General features: G+C 48.0%; 1 protein-coding gene across 4 annotated transcripts in view; it reads right to left on the minus strand.

Moving 5' to 3' along the window:
• Positions 1 to 19,357, minus strand: part of LOC105471798 (fibulin 7) — a 109,458-nt gene that overhangs the window by 69,238 nt on the left and 20,863 nt on the right. For all 4 annotated transcript variants that reach the window (XM_071077096.1, XM_071077095.1, XM_071077094.1 and 1 more), the window contains exons 3-4: positions 14,672 to 14,842; positions 3,702 to 3,827 (exon numbers count right to left, since the gene is read on the minus strand). In XM_071077096.1, coding sequence (XP_070933197.1) covers positions 3,702 to 3,827; positions 14,672 to 14,842 — 297 coding nt within the window. The remainder of the gene's footprint in view (positions 1 to 3,701; positions 3,828 to 14,671; positions 14,843 to 19,357) is intronic.

Raw genomic sequence — 19,357 nt, forward strand, 5'->3', positions numbered from 1 at the left:
GCCATGTTTTGTAATTCTCATTGCAGAGATCTTTCACCTCCCTAGTTAGCTGTATTCCTAGGTATTTTAGTTTTGTGTGTGTGGCAATTGTGAATAGGATTGTCTTTCTGATTTGGCTCTCAGTTTGGTTGTTGTTGGTGTACAGGAATGCTAGTGATTTTTCTACATTGATTTTGTATCCTGAAACTTTGCTGAACTTTTTATCAGCTGAAGGAACTTTTGGGCCGGGACTATGGGATTTTCTAGATATAGAATCATGTCATCTGCAAACAGAGATAGTTTGACTTCCTCTCTTCCTATTTGGATGCCTTTATTTCTTTCTCTTGCCTGATTGCTCTGGCCAGGACTTCCAATACTCTTCCAATACTACGCTGAATAGAAGTGGTGAGAGAGGGCATCCCTGTCTTGTGCCAATTTTCAAGGGGAATGCTTCCAGCTTTTGCCCATTCAGTATGATGTTGGCTGTGAGTTTGTCATAGATGACTCTTATTATTTTGAGGTCTGTTCCTTCAATATGTAGTTTGTTGAGAGTTTTTTAACATGAAGGGATGTTGAATTTCATCAAAAGCCTTTTTGCATCTATTGAGATAATCATGTGGTTTTGCTTTTAGTTCTGTTTATGTGATGAATCACATTTATTGATATTTATATGTTGAATCAACCTTGTATACTGGGGAGGAAGCCTACTTGATCATGGTGGATTAGCTTTTTGATGTGCTGCTGGATTTGGTTTGCAAGTATTTTGTTGAGGAGTGCTGCTGGATTTGGTTTGCAAGTATTTTGTTGAGGAGTTTTGTATCAATGTTCATCAAGGATATTGGCCTGCAGTTTTCTTTTTTTGTTGTGTCTCTGCTAGGTTTTGGTATAGAGATAACTCTGGCCTCATAGAATGAGTTGTGGAGAAGTCCCTCCTCCTCAATTTTTTGGAATAGTTTCTGTAGGAACAGTACCAGCTGTTCTTTGTACATCTGGTAGAATTTGGCTGTGAATCCATCAGGTCCTGGGCTTTTTTTGGTTGGTAGACTATTTATGACCAATTCAATTTCAGAACTCGTTATTGGTCTGTTCATGGACCACTATTTTTTGTTCCTGGTTTTGTTTGTTTTCTTTTCTTTTCTTTTTTTTTTTGTATTTCTTCTACTTTTCTAAAGTGTTCACATTTTTTATTTTTACCAAGAACATAAATTTCTCCTTCCTTCCTTCCTTCCTTCCCTCCCTCCCTCTTCCTTTCTTCCTCCTTCCTTCCTTCCTTCCTTCCTTCCTTCCTTCCTTCCCTCCCTCCCTCCCTCCCTCCCTCCCTCCCTCCCTCCCTCCTTCCTTCTTCCTTCCTTCCTTCCTTCTTCCTTCGTTCCTTCCTTCCTTCCTTCCTTCCTTCCTTCCTTCCTTCCTTCAGTCTGGCTGTGTCACCCAACCTGGAGTGCAGCGGCACAATCTCAGCTCACTGCAACCTCTGTCTCCTGGGTTCAAGCGATTCTCCTGCCTCGGCCTTTGAGTAGCTGGGATTACAGGCGCGTGTCACCACAGCCTGCTTTTTTTTTTTTTTTTTTTTTTTTTTCAAGTAGAGACGGGGTTTCACCACGTTGACCAGGCTGGTCTCAAACTCCTAACCTCAAATGATTCACCCACCTCAGCCTCCCAAAGTGCTGGGATTACAGGAATGAGTCATCTTGCTTGGCCAGATTATATTTCTAATCAGGAAAAAGTGTTATTTTTTCTGAAAGTTTTTCAAGGATTGGTGGGAATAAAACACAAGTGGACAAATCCTGCATGATTCTACTTAGATGAGGTCCCTCGAGCAGTCAGACTCACAGAGACAGAAAGAAGAATGAATGGTGATTACCAGGGGCTATGGGGAGGGCAATGGGGAGTTGTCCCATCACGGGTACAGAAGCTCAGTTTTACAAGACAAAAATAATTCCGGAGCTGGATGGTGGTGATGGTTGCATGACAATGTGAATGTGATTAATGCCACTGAGCTGTACAGTTAAAAATGATTAAACTGGTAAATGTTATGTTATATATATTTTATCATAATAAAAAATAGGATGAATGGATTTTTAAAAAAGGAACTGGAGGGATGCTGAAAGGCATGGGCCAGCTGATGGGAAGGAAGGTGTCAGGCTAGGGGACAAGGTGAGCAAGAGCCTAGGTGTGTGATGGCTGTTCATGGAGACTATGAGGATAGGAGCTGGCTTTGGATGTGCCTGCTTGCTTCCCCTCCTTCCCATTCCTGGGGAAGATTCTGGTCATGGGGACACTTTATAACAGGCCCCCCTGGACCCGAGCAATAATTGTCTAAAGACGCTTGGGCGGGCATGGTGGCTCACGCCTGTAATCCCAGCACTTTGGAAGGGCAAGGCAGGCAGATCACTTGAAGTCAAGAGTTCGAGACCAGCCTGGCCAACATGGTGAAACACCATCTCTACTGAAAATACAAAAATTAGCCAGGAGTAGTGGCAGACACCTGTAATCCCAGCTACTCGGAAGGCTGAGGCAGGAGAATCACTTGAACCCAGGAGGCGGAGGTTGCAGTGAGCTGAGATGGTGCTACTGCATTCCAGCCTGGGCAACAGAGTAAGACTCCATCTCAAAGAAAAAAAAAAAAAAATCCCACAGTGGGAGGAAACCCTAAAGAGTGGGGTTTCGAACATTCAGTGACCAGGACTGGCATATTTAGGGTGAAAGGGAACCTATTTCTTTTTCCCTCTTGTTTGTAAACAAGGGGAGGGGCCGTGAGGTATCCAAGGAGGCCCTGCCTCTGACCTCAGTTTCCATAGAAAGCAGACCCAGGGACAGGAGCTATAAGGGGCCACTGAGCTCGGGGGAACAGCCTCATTCTGAGAAAGCGCCCAGCCAGCTGACTCAGCTGAACTGAATCAAGGCACATGAAGCAGCAAATCTCTTGGCACACTATTTAAACCTGACCTTGGGCTGGGTCCAGTGCCAGGATCACAAGTATTGATAAAGCTCTTGTCCACTGGACACTGCACTGGCCCCAATGTCCCTTCCCCCCACAGATATTTCATACAGAAATAAAGACAAACAGACACCACACACCAGATTTTCTGGCGAAGGAATAGGACATCTTTGGGGCTGAATGAGATCTTGGTTGCAGCATGGTGCGGGAACCCCTGTCCATCCTCCGCAGATTCCTTATCATTGGATTTTCTTGCCATATGCAAAACCTAGCACCACGTGACTTCGTAGACCTTCTGGGTCGAGATAGGTTGAGACTCAAGATGTGAATAATAATCTCAAAACCAGTCAAATGTATAGTTATCCAGCTCTCAAAATACTTGGACCTGCATCAATAGCTGCTAATTTTGCAGGATGTGATGGGAACACTGGAAAGAAAAAGTGGTTCTGCTGGCAGAAGAAACGTGACCAAGCAAAGGTGGCAACAATGAAACTTCTTGGGCCACATTCCCAATCTAGGGGATTTTTAGGTTGGGAGTCAGTTCTTGCACTCGTGTTTTCTACTATAAGAAGGATCAGAACTCTGGTTGCATCAAAGAGCTAAGCTCTGTCAAGTGACCACCTTAGAAAACCAGAGGGATCGATGGATGTGAAACAGAGAGGAAAAGCTCTATCTTTGAGAGGGGGACCGAGCTCCCTACATGTCCGCATTCGGTGACCTATGCCTAGGGTCCTCCTCTCCCCACAGCAGGATGTCCTCACCGAACCCCACGGTGGCTACGTACCAGTCTGGGCCTGATGCTGACAGCGGTTCCCGGTCCTTCCTGGAGGACAAATGCATCTGTACTGGTTGACTCCTTCTACACACGTACCACCATTTTGACAAGGCTGGCTGGAGCATTCACTGATATCTAGGAAGATAAATAATTTTCAAATACAAGGATGTGAGTTCTAGGTCTAAAACAAATACAAATAAAAAAAAAAAACCGATGAAGGGGTAACTTCCTTTACATTGTAGGATAACTCCCACTTTCTACCTGACCCCACCCACTCTTTCCGCCCTCTGCACCTGCAAGAGCTGCCAAGGGGCCGATGGGGCTGATATGCAGCCTTGTTGCATCTCCATTCAGCAGGCCCTGCACCCAGGCACACATTGCCCACCGGGGGCTCTGCGTGCAGGAGCTGGCCTATGACCTGGCCATACTCCACCCACAGGCACTATTTTCTAATTCGCAAAGGTGCAGTGTAGACAGCTGTAGCCAGACAGAGGTGGCATCTGCCCGCATTGCCTTTGAGTCAGGCCCTGCAACCCACGAGCCCTTTGCTCCATCAGCCAGCACCTGGGAGAAACACTTTTAAACAGGAACAAAATTCAATGCAGTTATAAAGGGGAGGGATGGCCCACTGGAATGTCCAGGGTTGGGGAAAACGAGTTCTCCAAATTCCCACCCAGAAGCCCTACTGTGCTTGACCAGGTAAGAGGTTTTTTGACATTTCTTTAACATTGGTAAAGGGAGATGTTCCTTGCTCATCTACACAACATTTCTGTGGAAAAGGTCTTTGGAGAGAGAGACTGTTATTTTAAAAAGCTCAAAAGACTTTTCTTCTCTGAGTGGTCGGCTTACAGGCGATTTTTCTTTGCTTTTTTATGATTTTTTATATTCTTTCCTTTTCCCATAATAATCACGTATACATTTTTTAATTAGAAAAAAAAATGATTCTTTTAAAACCCAGAGGCCACATGTTAGCTGGGCATGGTGGTGGGTGCCTGTAATCCCAGCTACTTGGGAGGCTGAGGCAGGAGAATCGCTTGAACCCGGGAAGCAGAGGTTGCAGTGAACCGAGTTCGCGCCACTGCACTCCAGCCTGGGTGACAGAATGAGACTCCGTCTCAAAAACACAAGACAAACCAACCAACCAAACAAACAAAACCCCATAGGCCACATGTGCTTGTTATGAATTCCGTAAGCCCAGTTTTAGTGCACAGAAATAGGCCATTTCCATCAGAGAGAGGCTTGTCAGTTCACTGACTTGACCATATCATCTTCGGAAAGACAACGGAAAACACTTCCTTGTTGGCATAAACGCAGCCTTTCCTGCGTGTCTATCAAGAGGAAGAAACAGGTGCTTGGCTCCTAATGAGAACGACAGACTTGTTTTGGGTGGAATGGGAGGGACTTAGGCTTCCCTTAAGCCTCCTGGAGTTTGGGATGTCATTAGACTCTCACACAGTTTCTATTTGTTGCAAAAAGACAGACTGCCGGAATGCCGCTCATCCCTACAGAAGGAGCCATTTGTTTCTCAGTAACCTCAGCCTGGTTGCACTGTCCCTCGTACAGCCTGTTTGCAGATGACCGGTTTCCAGGAATGTGTCTGAAATGACTGTACACAAATGCTTGGGGTTGCTTAGAGCTCGGGGTTGCTGTTTCTTTCCATTGTCCAGCTCCATCATTGCCCACCAACATAGTCTGGAAGTGGGCAGATCACGAGGCCGTGAAGTTGTGGGCAGAGAGCCAGAAAATGTGAACACCAGTATCTTGTAGCTTGGCCCCAGTAGGGCCAGTGCTGTGGTCTCTCCTTTGCTGCCCGCCAGAAGAAGGCACTGAGCCTGACCTGTACCTGAACAGTGTGGATGGGGGTTGGGGATCATCGGCGCAGCAGAGAAACGCACAGGTGTCCCAGGACCGTGCACTCTGTCTGCCTCTCTGGATCCGCCCAGCATATTCATTTCTAGACAGGCTGCATTCAGACTGTCTTTATCTCTTATCTTGATATGCAGTCAGAGGCATCCAATGGCCTGATGGCCAGCCTGGCACCCCCTCTGTGTCCTGATTGAAGTACAGTTGTCATCACACCCATGTGTGTCCCAGGCTGTGGCGTTCAGTCAAGTGCATGGCAGGGGCTGGCAAGCCACAGCCCAGATGATAATCCTGCTTTCATCTGCTGTTTCGTGAGCACTTACTGTTTTCTTTTTTTTTTTTTTTTTTGAGACTGAGTCTGGCTCTGTCGCCCAGGCTGGAGTGCAGTGGCTGGATCTTAGCTCACTGCAAGCTCTGCCTCCCGGGTTTACGCCATTCTCCTGCCTCAGCCTCCCGAGTAGCTGGGACCACAGGCGCCCGCCACTTCGCCCGGCTAGTTTTTTGTATTTTTTAGTAGAGATGGGGTTTCACCGTGTTAGCCAGGATGGTCTCGATCTCCTGACCTCGTGATCCGCCCATCTCGGCCTCCCAAAGTGCTGGGATTACAGGCTTGAGCCACCGCGCCCGGCCTGCACTTACTGTTTTCATGAAGCCTAGCTAAGGATCTTATATGAGTGACCGAACTTTTTGCTTTTATTTCTAATTCCTTCCTGACTTCTTTCTTTTATTTCTAATTCCTTCCTGGGTTCTGTCAACTCATTTCCAGTCTTCCATTTTTCCAGTCACCTCATTTTTTAGTGTTTTGTCATTTTTATCTAAACTGTTCTTTCCTTGCTTTTACCCTTTAAACATTTCTTTTGCCTGTGATACTCTAGGTTATAGTTTTTATCTGTTTTATGGGAATGCCTTTCCGGCATTTCTTTATTGCCTATAGAAATTTTACTCTTTTTTCTTATAATAGCTTCGATGGGATTTGTCAAGAATCCTTTCCATTACTCATAATTAAGTGAAATAAGTTTTCGCATATAGTTTTGCTAACTTCATGACTCTGAAATTCTCACTTCTGTTGTTTTTCCAATGTGAGCAAACACAGGGCCTCACACTCTCTCGGCTTTGCCTCCTTCACACTTTTGTCTGGACGACCATCTCTTTCATTTGCACCTATTTTCCTTGTTGCGCCCAGTTTGGAGTCTCCTCCCCTTAAAGTCTCCTTAATATTAAGACTTTGCCCTGGAAAATTTTGGAGGTTCCTATGGGGGCAGGCTGTTCCAGCAACTGAAACTTCCTATTGAAAAGATGAACTTAGGGCCAGGTGCGGTGGCTCACACCTGTAATCCCAGCATTTTGGGAGGTTGAGGCAGGTGGATCACTTGAGCTCAGGAGTTCAAGACCAGCCTGGCCAGCATGGCAAAACCTCATCTCTACTAAAAATACAAAAAATTAGCCAGGCATGGTGGTGGGCACCTGTAGTCCCAGCCAGATGGGAGGCTGAGGCAGGAGAATCGCTTGAACCCAGGAGGCAGAGGTTGCATGAGCCAAGATGGTGCCACTGCACTCCAGCCTGGGCGACAGAGTGAGACTCCGCCTCAAAAAAAAAAAGAAAAAGAAAAAGTGAATTCTATACCTGAGAAAACTGACCCAGAAAGACTGGCACTGAGGCAGATCCTAATCAAATGACTGAATTTTAAAGAAAAAAATAAATATTTTGGGGGTGTTCAGGCAAAAAGACCAATATAATAGCACAACAGCATCAGTTTAAAACAGACGACACAGAGTGACATATTTAAGATACACAAGAATAGAAAAATGTGAGATAGGTGTTTTATGTCCAATGAAACTAACAACCAGTAAAAAAGCTGCACACTTTGAAAGTGGGAAAACTCAGGAAATTGCTCTAACTAGAAAGACATCAGAATGAGGATGTCAGTGACACTCGCTGAGGCACAAGAGACGTTATCAACCAATTCTAAGTTATAAAACTGATTTGGACCCTGACTCAAAGAAAGTGTTAAAAAGTGTGAGACAATTGGGGGAATTTTTACTCTAATTAGATATTGATGATATTAAGGAATTTGCTGTGTTAATCACTGGATTTTAGGTACCTAAGTTCATTCTACTATTCTCTGTAGTTTGGTGTGTTTGAAGCTTTCCATAGTGTAAAAATATTTTAAGATGCTTAACTTGGCATTATTTGTAATTATGAAAACCTGGAAACGGCCGGGTGCGGTGGCTCAAGCCTGGAATCCCAGCACTTTGGGAGGCTGAGACGGGCGGATCACGAGGTCAGGAGATCAAGACCATCCTGGCTAACACGGTGATACCCTGTCGCTACTAAAAAATGCAAAAAACTAGCCGGACGAGGTGGCAGGCACCTGTAGTCCCAGCTAATGTAGTCCCAGCTACTTGGGAGGCTGAGGCAGGAGAATGGTGTAAACCCGGGAGGCGGAGCTTGTAGTGAGCTGAGATCTGGCGACTGCACTCCAGCCTGGGCGACAGAGCGAGCCTCCATCTCAGGAAAAAAAAAAAGAAAACCTGGAAACAATAGAGAGGTCATTCAATAAGGCCTAGAATAGCCCTTACGAGGAAGTGTTTCCTAATCATAAAGAGTTAGGTTTAGAAAGAAGAGGTAATGGAGAGTTGCTCACGTTAATATGAAGAGGTAATGGAGAATTGCTCATGTTAATATCTATACACAGATGATACTAAATATGTGCGACTTGGATGTATGTGCTTAGATAAAAGACTAGAAGGAAATTCATCTTTTTTCATTCATTTAATCATTTAGTAAATCATCCAGCCAGTCAGTTACTCGGTAACTATTTATTGAGTGGCTACTATATATTTAAAAGGCAGCTCTTTCTATCCAAATCCTTTTTTTAAAGGTCTCGGGAAAGGCCTCATGATACAGAAGAAGAGATGGACTGAAGCTCTGCTCCCTTTTCACTGCAAAATGCCCTTCCAAACACTCCATCCAGTGCCACTGGCCCTGCTTTCCACAACCTCCCTGAAGTCTGCCTCTCCGGGCCCTTCGTGTCTCCTTTCGCCCTCCTCCTTCTCCATTTGGCTTCTCGGTGCCCTGCAGATCTCTGCCTGAGTTACATTTCTGTCTCCACCCTCTCCTTGCAGGTCCTCCTACCAATGCCCATGGGATTTCAGTACTATCTTATGCTAATAATTCCCAACTGGGTATCTCCAACCCTTCTGCTGCCTTGAGCTCCAGACGATGTCTACCCATCTAGGGTGGAATGAATGGATATCCACTAGGGTGTCTGTCGCACAGCCATTTTAACTTAATATGTCCAAAATGGAATTCTGATCAATGACCCACACACGAGTTGCTTAAAAACAAACCACATCCATCACTCAGTCTTCATTATCTCTGTAAATGATACCCTGCATGCCGTCATCCAAGCCTGAGTCTGGGAACCTTGATTTCTCCTCCTGGCTCACAGCAGCAAATTCCATCAGTTCCGTCTCTAAAAATACCTAGAATCTCCACTGCCACAACCTCTCCCCTGGACTTCTACAATAGCCACCTATGTGTCTTCCCAGCTTCCATTCTTGTCATCTCCTAATGCATTCTCTATGCAGCAGTGACACTTGTCTTAACCCTGTTTATTTGGCTTAGAACTAAAATCCCATCACCTGCACCGTCCATGACTACAGTGCTGGCCCGCACGTCTCTCCACCTCGCCTGGCTCACTCTCAGCTCATATAATCTCCAGCAACAAGGTTCCATAATTTGGTTTTTCATTTCCTCAAATGTGCCAAATTCTTCCCTTCCCTGGGGGTCTTTGCTCATGCTCCTTCCTTTTCTTTTCTTTTCTTTTCTTTTTTTTTTTTTTTTACTTTTGAGACAGGGTCTCACTCTCTCACCCAGGCTGGAGTGCAGTGGCATGATCTCGACTCACTGCATTCTCTGCCCCCTGGGGTTCAAGTGATTCTCCCGGCTCAGCCTCCAGAGTAGCTGGGATTACAGGCACATGCCACCACACCCGGCTAATTTTTGTATTTTTAGTACAGACAAGGTTTTGCCAAGTTGGCCAGGCTGGTCTCAAACTCCTGACCTCAGCTGATCCAGTCACCTTTTCTTTTCTTTTCTTTATTGTTTTTTTTATTTGTTTTTTGTTTTTTGTTTTTTTGAGATGGAGTTTTGCTCTTGTCACCCAGGCTGGAGTGCAATGGCGCAATCTCAGCTCGCCGCAATCTCCGCCTCCCAGGTTCAAGCGATTCTCCTGCTTCAGCCTCCTGAGTAGCTGAGATTACAGGTGCCTGCCACCAAGCCCAGATAACTTTTTGTATTTTTAGTAGAGATGGGTTTCACCATGTTGGCCAGGCTGGTCTCGAACCCCTGACCTCACGTGATCCACCCTCTTCAGCCTCCCAAAGTGCTGGGATTACAGGTGTGAGCCACCGCGCCTGGTCCCTCCTTCCTTTTCTTAAAACAGTGTCTGCCCTGTGCTGCCCAACCACCTGCTCTTTGCCTGGCTAGATCCCGTTCCTCCTTTCATCTCAGTGTCATTGTCCCCTGCTCAGAGGACCTCAACTGCTCCTTGCCCCATGCTGTTGACTCTGTCCCTTGTTAGGTCATATGTGGCCCTCACCACAAACGTCAGCTCGCTTCCCTTGGTGTGTGGCTACCTGCTTTGCTTTGCCTCCTCTTAGCCTGTGCACCCCAGAGGCTGGGGTGGTGTCTGTGGGATTCGGCATTGAGTCCCTGGCATCTGGCACAGTGCTTTGTGCATGGCTGGTTCTCAGTACAAATTGGTTGAATAAAATAATGAAGGTTAAAAATAAAGGATGGGGACGACTGACAAAGATTCCTTTTCACCAGCATGATGATAAGTGACAACGGTATTTATATCTCTTAAATTTGTTTCTTTGGTTACCCACATTGTCAAAGGCACAAGATCTTCAGCTGTGATTCCCAATTCAGAAAGCTTTACATCTTAAAAACATGGCCTTCAGAGAAAGAAGGAGGAAACAATGAAAATAATGGAGAAATGGAGAAAGCCAAGTGGCTGTTTTCCACTTTGGAGTTCTGGAGTCCACCTCTGCCTGCTGTTTTTTTTTTTCTCCCGAGACGGAGTCTTGCTGTGTCGCCCAGGCTGGAGTGCAGTGGTGTGATTTCGGCTCACTGCAACTTCTGCCTCCCGGGTTCAAGCAATTCTCCTGCCTCAGCCTCCCGAGTAGCTGGGATTACAGGTGCCCACCACCATGCCTAGCTAATTTTTGTATTTTTTAGTAGAGATGGGGTTTCGCCATGTTGGCCAGGCTGGTCTTGAACTCCTGACCTCAGGTGATCTGCCGCCTCGGCCTCACAGAGTGCTGGGATTACAGGTGTGAGCCACCGCTCCTGGCCTGCCTGCTGTTGTTTAATGGCGTGATTGTGTGTAATTTCCTTCCCTGCCAAGTTGGGTTCATCACTGTCTTTCCAAGCAGCTGACGAGGGTTGGAGTGAGGGACAATTATGACAGCACTGCCAAATTTGTCACTGGCACTGATATTTTGGGCATTGAAACGAATTCTCTGTAATTAAGAAGATTATGCCCCCACTGGGGTCATAACACATGGCGACCACACGACCAGTGGTTTGGAACATGCAGTGGGTGTGCTCAGTGGTTGCTGGTAAGTTTCTAGGTTTGGTCACTAGACTGTTGAGTTCCAGCCTGTGTCCCGTCCACACCCTTAATACTGTCACAATTGGTCATCAAACAGCAGTCAGGAGCACTATTTCTCCCTCCTGGCAGGTTTGGCTGGCACCGCTTTGAGGCTCTTGCTGGAGACAACATCCATGAATCACATCAGTTCCTACTGAGAACAGAAGTGTCGGCACAGGCACCGTCTACTCACTTAGGAGGGGCCGTGGCCAGTAGCTGCTGGAGCAGCTTGATTGCAACACATGAGTATTTTTGTCCAATCACCACCATGGGTTCAATGCCCAGGCCCCATCTATGCTTCAGGAGAAGAAAAATCTCCATCTAAGATCTCATCCTGGACAGGCCACCACCTTGTTCCCTGGGTCAGTCCTTCCCAAGTTTTCGATAGCACATGCCGCCCGAGTAGACATCCCCAAGCTGGGCTGCACCACGCAGCTCTTTGGTGTGGAGGTCAGGGAAGAAGGAAAAACGGCTATGCAGGAGGCTATGGGGAGATAAGAGACAAGCACAAGGTGCATCTGGAATGGGCTGGTACATCCAAGGGCAAGACTCAGGACCATGGGAAAGGTCAGTAGGCTTGCTGGCCGCCTGGCAAGTGGGACCGTCTGCCTTGCACCGTGGTCCTCCCGGCAAAGTCTGCCCTCTACATCTCAAGAAAGGGAAATCTGCCCAGCAGGGCTGGGGGCTCTGATCTTTGTAAGAGTTGGGTTGGCCTTCCCAAAACATCAGGGCAAGTAGCAGTGAGCATAACAGGTGTCTTCCCCGGACAGAGATGACACACGCACAGTCTACTGTTCTGCCTGTGGCTGGCAGTCATCCTGACTGATTTGGGCCCAAAATGCATCAGCACTTCAACATTTTCAATATATTTTCTGCTTCTGGCATTTGCAAGAACAAATCAAGTGGTACTGTTAACAGCAGTATAACTTAGGGAACATATGAAAAATGCAGATGTCTTGGGTCTCATCTATAAAGGTCCTGACTTGGTAGGTCTTTTGAGACCTCAGAATCTGTCTTTTATGAGCTTCCTGGGTGACTCAGGAGCACTTGAATGTTTGAGATCACGGTACAAGTCACGACGCGGCAGAACCCTCTTTTCCACTGAGGGGGTCCTGCTGCAGCGAGGGAGGTGCAGAGGCATAACTAAGCACCCAAGGTCAAGAAGGAAGCTGGCGGACACCCCCAGGAGCCTCTAGGAAGGTATTCTTGGCCAGTCGCTAGGATGGAGATGGACTGTGGGGAGGGCTTTGGGTCTCCACCTTTGTCAAGTAACTACGTGTTCCTTTGCTTGAGTCACTTCTTAAGACGATGTTCCTGGGCCTCCAGTGTTTTGCATGTACCTGCCTAAAAAGGCCTTTCTGCTATCTTCTCTGACGAACTCATCTTTTGGTTTTAATCACATGATGTGCATTGTGGTATGTCGCCATTGAGGACAGAATATTTGGATAATACCTGAGCAAGCAAGAAAAAACAGCACACACATAAGTAAGATGTGCTTTCACTTGCAGCACCGCTTGGGGGCACATGGGCAGGTGCAGCCCTTCTGCCGGGGGCAGGCAGTGCTCAGTTCAAAGCGAGCCTGAAGCCAGTAGGCCCCTCCAGCCACAGATACACAACCCAGAGACAGTATCGGGGGATAAGAAGACCTTGTTGGCATTGTTTGTGGTGGCCAGGAGTTGACTGCGATCAGGTGTCCATGGCAGGGGGTGGACAGATCAGATGCAAGGGTGCACCCCAGAGAGGACGATGCACCCCAGAGAGGACGAGACAGCTATCAGAAGCACTGGAGCAGACTGCACGTGGCAATGCAGATGGGTCCCGAAAGTGCTGAGGAGACCGAAAAGGAAACCAACCGGGATGTGTAACTCAATCTGTAAGTTAAAAATACTGACACCCAAAGCAATAAAAATGAAATATCTGTGTGTACCCACCTCCCCTTCCATGGCTTATCACCCAGGAGGTGCTTAACCTGGCTTGAGATCTTTCAGAGTCAAGTAAGTAAATACCAGATATTGGCATTTCCGCTGTTTTGTTTGCATGTTACATGACTTGTATTTCCTGGCTGGTTCCTAGGTGGGTCTGAGAGCTGGTCATCAACCTTTGAACCATCATCACTCTTTCCAGAGGTCAGGAAAGAGAAGCCTAAATTGTAAATGTGGTTCTGGTTGCCCTGAGCTGCTCATGGCAATCCTTCCTCATCTTTAGGGATGGCATGCTTTCTGGAGTCCTTCTATATTTTCAAGTAATTTAAGCATCCAAAGTCCTCTCTTGGCCAAGTGCGGTGGATCACACCTGTAATCCCAGCACTTTGGGAGGCCGAGGCGGGCGGATCACTTGAGGCCAGGAGTTCGAGACCAGCCTGGCCAACATGGTGAAATCCCTTTTCTACGAAAAATACAAAAGTTAGCTGAACGTGGTGGTAGGCACCTGTAGTCCCAGCTACTCAGAAGGCTGAGGCAGGAGAATCGCTGGAACCTGGGAGGCGGAGGTTGCAGTGAGCTGAGATTACGCCACTGCCCTCCACCCTGAGCAACAGAGCGAGACTCCGTCTCAAACAAAAACAAAAACAAAAACAAAGTCCTCTCTCTACTCTGCTCTTCGCAATCCTCTTGTTTATATAATGTCCGTGTTGCTCCTTCAACTCTTTGGCTAGAACCCTGGACATTCTGCCTCAGCAGATGTCCCACGAACCTTGCTCTGAAAATGACTGGCGACTGGTGACTGGTGGCCAAGATTTTTTTGACCATGGGTTTTTGAAAAGCCAACAGATTTTTTGTGCCAAGGCTGATTTTCCTCTATATCAAAAAAGTGCTGTTTTTAAACCTAGCACGGACAGAAGCTTTTTCATGCCTCCCCCTCACAGTGGACTCTCCTGGAGCCTGTTGATACCAAGTCCCGGTGCAGACAGAAAGGACACCTGAGGAGTGCCCTCAGCTCCAGAGGATACCAGCAGCCTCACAGACAGACTGCAGGCCCAGAACGGAGCAGCCACAGGAGCATTGTCCTGCAGTGTCTTCCTCTGGTCCCTTCCCCAACCCATGGGCAGCTTCTTGCCCTCACATTGATAAGAACCAGTCACTGGTATCCAAAGCAGAGAGTGGTGTGAAGGAGCGCAGACTCTGGGGTCAGAGTGTCCAAGTGTGAAGCATCTTAATAGTGCCCCCCACCCCCAGCTGTGTAACCTTGGGCAAGTTCTTTAACCCCTGTGTGCCTCAGTTTCGCCATATGCCAAACAAGACTAAATTATTATGAAGATACAGTGAGCTCCTACAGATAGATACCAGCGCCAACCCGGCATGGAGGTGAGTGATCGGGCACATTGGCTGCTGTTCTGTGGTTGAGGAATGATTAAAGAACCAAGCAGAAAATATTCCAAGCAATGGCCCTTTCTATGAAGCAAACCCTTGCTATGCTCTGATGGGTCCAGCGCAGTGGGATGGGAAGGAGAGACGGTACCTCTACAGCGGGGCTGCTCCCCTGTCCAGGTGCCATTGGGAAGACACACCACGCTGCTGGGCCCGACCAGCCGGAACCCAGGGTTGCAGGCAAAATGGACTTCATGATCCACTAAGTACTTGCTTCCAAACTTTCTGCCATCTGCGGGGGCATTCAGAGCCGGGCAGGAAACTGTAAGGAGAGATGGAAGGATTACGCACTCCTCGTCCTGGACCACAGCCCTTAGACATTACTGAGTTACAGGACTTCCCATCTTGAAGTGCCCTCTGTTGCATGCCTGCTGCAGACTGTGCACCGTGCTGGTCATTCTGCATGCTGCGTCTCATCAAGTCCTCAAAGCTCTCTTGGGGATGGGTGGTACGATGGCTGCTTAGCAAAAGGTGACGAGACTGGGGCTCAGAGACACTAAGTGCTGTGTGCAAGGCCTGGAAGCATGGGAAGCCCGCCCTGCAAGGATCCGCCTCATCACTGCCACCTACTCACTCTGATTTTCTGGAGCTCCAACCCCACTGGGTTTCTTTAGGTCTCCTGAACAGGCCAGGCTCAGCCCCAGCTCCAGGCCTGGGATTTTGCTCTTCTCTCTGCCTGGAATGTTCTTTCCTCAGAGCTTCCACAACTGGCTCCTTCTCACTCTCCAGGTCTCCACTCATATGCCACCACCTCCCCGTGTGTTCCCTGGCCACCGTGTCTAACCCAGACCTCCCCAGACACTCTTCCCCAGGCGCTCACTCTGCTCTCTTCTCAGTATTTGTAACCATCCACATTTTCTTATTGACTTGTTTCTTTCTAGATGTGTTGTCAGTCCTCTCCATCAGAATGCATCTGGCCTATGTTCCTGTGTATCCCCAGCACCAGCCCATTGCCTGGCACACAGTGAATGCTCAATAAGTCATTCTTGAACAAATGAATGAATGGAGCCTTATTTATTGCATCTTTACTATATGCCGGGCACTAGAGTAGGCACTTGGGCTATATCCGTGAACAAAATAGACAAAACCCAACCCTCAGGAAGCCCACCTTCTAGCAGGGGAGATAATAAGCAATGGCGGAGTGTGGGGCCATGTAGAAAATGAAAGCAGGGAATGGTGTTGGAGATGCCAGAGACAGGGCATCATTTTCAATACAGTGGTCAGGGCAGGCCTCACCAGAACGAGTTGAAGGTGAAGGCACAGCCAGGCAGATGTCTGGGGAGGGTGGAGGGACGACAGCTGGTCAAACATCCTGAGGTGGGGGTGTGCCTGGCAGGTCTGAGGAATGTCAAGGAGCCGACAGGGCTGGAGTAGAGTGGACGAGGTGGAAAGTAGTTAGACATGAGTCAGGCAACAGGAACAAGACGGCTCAGAGTTACACGGGGCATTGGAAAGAAAACAAAAAGGCCATGCAACTTGTTCTCTGTGTGAGATCGGGCCACTGGAGGTTTGAGCCCAGGCACAAAGCAGCCTGACTCCCAGCACCTGCTGCGGTTTGACCACGAAGCGCCCAAACAAGAGGAAGGGGAGGGAAGCTAAGGCCAGGGTAGCAGCTGGGCGTGAAGGACATGGTTTGAATCCTGGCTGCTCTGTGAAGATTTCCCGAAGGACTGACGTGGCTGGAGAGAGACGGGGTGAAGCTAGCCTGTTCCTCTTCTTTTTGCAACAGAGCATCATGCATGGGTGAAGAGCGAATGCCCAATGTGAGGATGGCTTGGATTTGGATTCAGTTCAGATGGAAATTCAGAGCCACTTCTAAAATGCATTTCAGGTAAATTCCAAGTGTCATTTGCCATGTTCGTATTTTAAACAGACAAAAACAGAACTGTTGCTTCAGCTGTGCAGGTCAAAGCAAGTGACAGAGTCACTGAGCATCCCCCATGAGGATGCACTGATCAGGGGTGTCCTGGACCTGAGGCCACTAAGGAGTGTAATGGGCCTCCCTGTCTGGGAGGGCAGCTGGCAGGATGCTGTAGCTCTGCCTGAAATCCCACCTGGGCCGGACACAACCTGGGATCCTTCAAGGAGCAGCCATGGCAGCCTGAGCTGGGGAGGAGGGAGGTGCCGGACCCTCCGAGGGTGCTCGGTGCCCTTTGGTGATTGGGGACTATCTGCCCATTGCTGCATCGCTTTCCTTGAGTAAAGCTCCAAGTTGGTCCCCAGTGGTAACAACCTTGTGAGAAGGACGAGAGTGAGAGCTCATGTCCCAGGACTTGGCTGCTCCCGGGGTGCTGCCTCAGCCTCTGAAATAAATTACTTTATAGTTTGTTTGTTTTTTATTTAAAAAAAAAAAAAGCTAGTACTTTATTGTGTTAAAGCGTTTTAAAATGCATTGGGGGAGAACAGTAGGGTCTCTTTGGGGATGAAAAATCTTTAAAAACCTCAACAAAGGAAAACTACCTACAACTCACAAATACATCATACCTGAAGAGATTGAACAGTATCCGGCACTTAGTAGATGCTCAATAAATGTGAATGGCGTGGATGAATGGATACAAATTAATTAAAACTCAATTTGTAGTCACATCCCAAACAGGAGCCGAAGGCCCTTCTGCAGTGACAGGAGGAGAACGTGTCCTTTGGTTTATTCTGTTCACGAGAAGCACATCCTACTGAGCGTGCAGAGCCACAGTGAAGCTCCCTGTGCCTTCCGAGGTTAAGTTAGCATGTAAGGAGTGGGATCCACAGGGAAGCAGTCTCAGCAACGTGGGAACATGAATCCGCTGAGGCTGCTCTGAAAGAGCCCTGAAGCGGATGGGTTGTGACGATGCACCCAGGAAAGAAAAACTAGGAAAATAGGAGGGAGATACTTCATATGCAAGCCAGAACGGAAGAACAGGAATTCTCCAGAACTAGAAATTATTCTTCCTGACTCGCAGCAAATTCCCTTACAATCAAACAAACAAACAAACAAAGGCAAAAGAGGCCTGGCACAGAGCACCTGCCTGTAATCCCAGCACTTCGGGAAGCTGAGGCTGGAGGATCACTTGAGCCAGGGAGTTCAAGACCAGCTTGAGCAACATAGTGAGACCCCATCTTTACAAAAATTTTAACAATCAGGTGCAGTGGTGTGCACCTGTAGTCCTAGCTACTTAGGAGGCTGAGGTGAGAGGATCACTTGAGCCTGGGAGGCTGCAATGAACTAGGATCACTCCACTGCTCTCCAGCCTGGGTGACGGAGCGAGACCTTGTCTCTCTTTCAAAAAGCAATAAAGTAATTTTCCCACTATGTGCCATTTGATCTGGGCAGGTGTCTGGCTTTCCTCCAGGTGCAGGCCAAATCCCCACCCCACCCTGAAAAGGGATCGTGACAGCTGCCTGTGCTCTGCAGGATCAGCCTCTGCACACATAAAGTACCCATCACGGTGTCCCCCACACACTTAGAGATACGATACATGATGGCAATTTTTTAAAAAGAGAATTTGTCACTTTAAAAAATGTTGTACATTTCAGAGATGAAAGACCCTGAATCTTGGGAAGGAGGATGAATAATATAATAATAGCTGCCTTTCCATTTGTCTAGTGGGCAGGGGCCTCTCACATGGTCAGGGGAATTGTATGACATTCCCTGTGGGCTCCACTGAAACTCCCAGGGACCGCAGGCAGCTCTGACCCCATGAAAACAAGGAAGGCTTTGTGGAGTCAAGCCTTGAGCAAGAAAAAAAAAAAATCACTAGATCAGGGACCTCTGACCGTTAGCTTACTTGTCTTGCTTGGCCTCAGTTTCCCCATCTGGAGCAGGAAGGAAAGATACCCTGCCTGCCCCGTGGAGTTGGGGTGTGTGAAGCCCCAGGGAGGGCTCAGGCCTCACAGTGCCTTGGGAAGTGTGAGGCTTGGCTGGTGGTTATTTCTGCAGCTGTGGCGCCAAGGAAAACAGGAACGGACTCTGTACCGTTGAGAGCTGGATTTGCCACCATCATCTCCGAGAAGGTACGAAATCCAACGCCTTCCCCAGGAAACTTCAACTCACTCAACAAAGACAGCCCTTGATAAATGTGTCTGCAGTGAGTAAATGATGTCAGATATTCCACAAGCTCCTGACTTCAAACGAACATGATGGCTGCCCCCTGCCCCCCAGCACCCTAAGAGACCAGAGGAAAACCAGCCGCCCATCTCTGGGCCTTGGCGGTGTGACAGCTGTTAAGGTACAAGCAGGAAAAAGTGCCCCTGTGTCTGTCAGAGTCCTGCCCTCATGGGAGGGAATCTGGGGTGCCCACTGTAGCCTCACCAGACAAGTGGAGCTTGTCCTCAGCGGCCCTTCCCTCCCAACCGCCCTGGTACTGACGGGGACTCCCTGGAGGGTGCACTTTCACGCCTGAAGCACTGGAGCCAACCTTGTTCATGGACTGGAACCAGTGTATCGCACTGGTGCGGGCCGGGGATGCATGTGTGTGCACGCACAGAGGGTGTGGAGGAACTCGGTGCTTTCCACTCAACTCTGCTATGAACTTAAAAACTGCTCTAAAAAAGTATATAAAAGTAAAATCAAAAATGAAAACAAAACCAAAACTGGATCCAACTTGTGGATGGGGAAGGAAAAAGCAGTGCCTTGATCTAAAAGTGGAGCCTCGCAACAGTTTGGTCAGTACGACGACATGATAGTTGTTAAGGCCAGAATGAAAAGGCTTAAGAGGAAAAGGGGTGACATGCAGGCTGAGGGAGAAGAAAGAGGGCAGCTGCCTTTCTAATGTACTCACCCCACCCCCACTGCCACCAA

The sequence above is a fragment of the Macaca nemestrina genome, chromosome 13 (genome assembly GCF_043159975.1).
Source record: "Macaca nemestrina isolate mMacNem1 chromosome 13, mMacNem.hap1, whole genome shotgun sequence".
In the NCBI taxonomy this organism is placed as follows: Eukaryota; Metazoa; Chordata; class Mammalia; order Primates; family Cercopithecidae; genus Macaca; species Macaca nemestrina.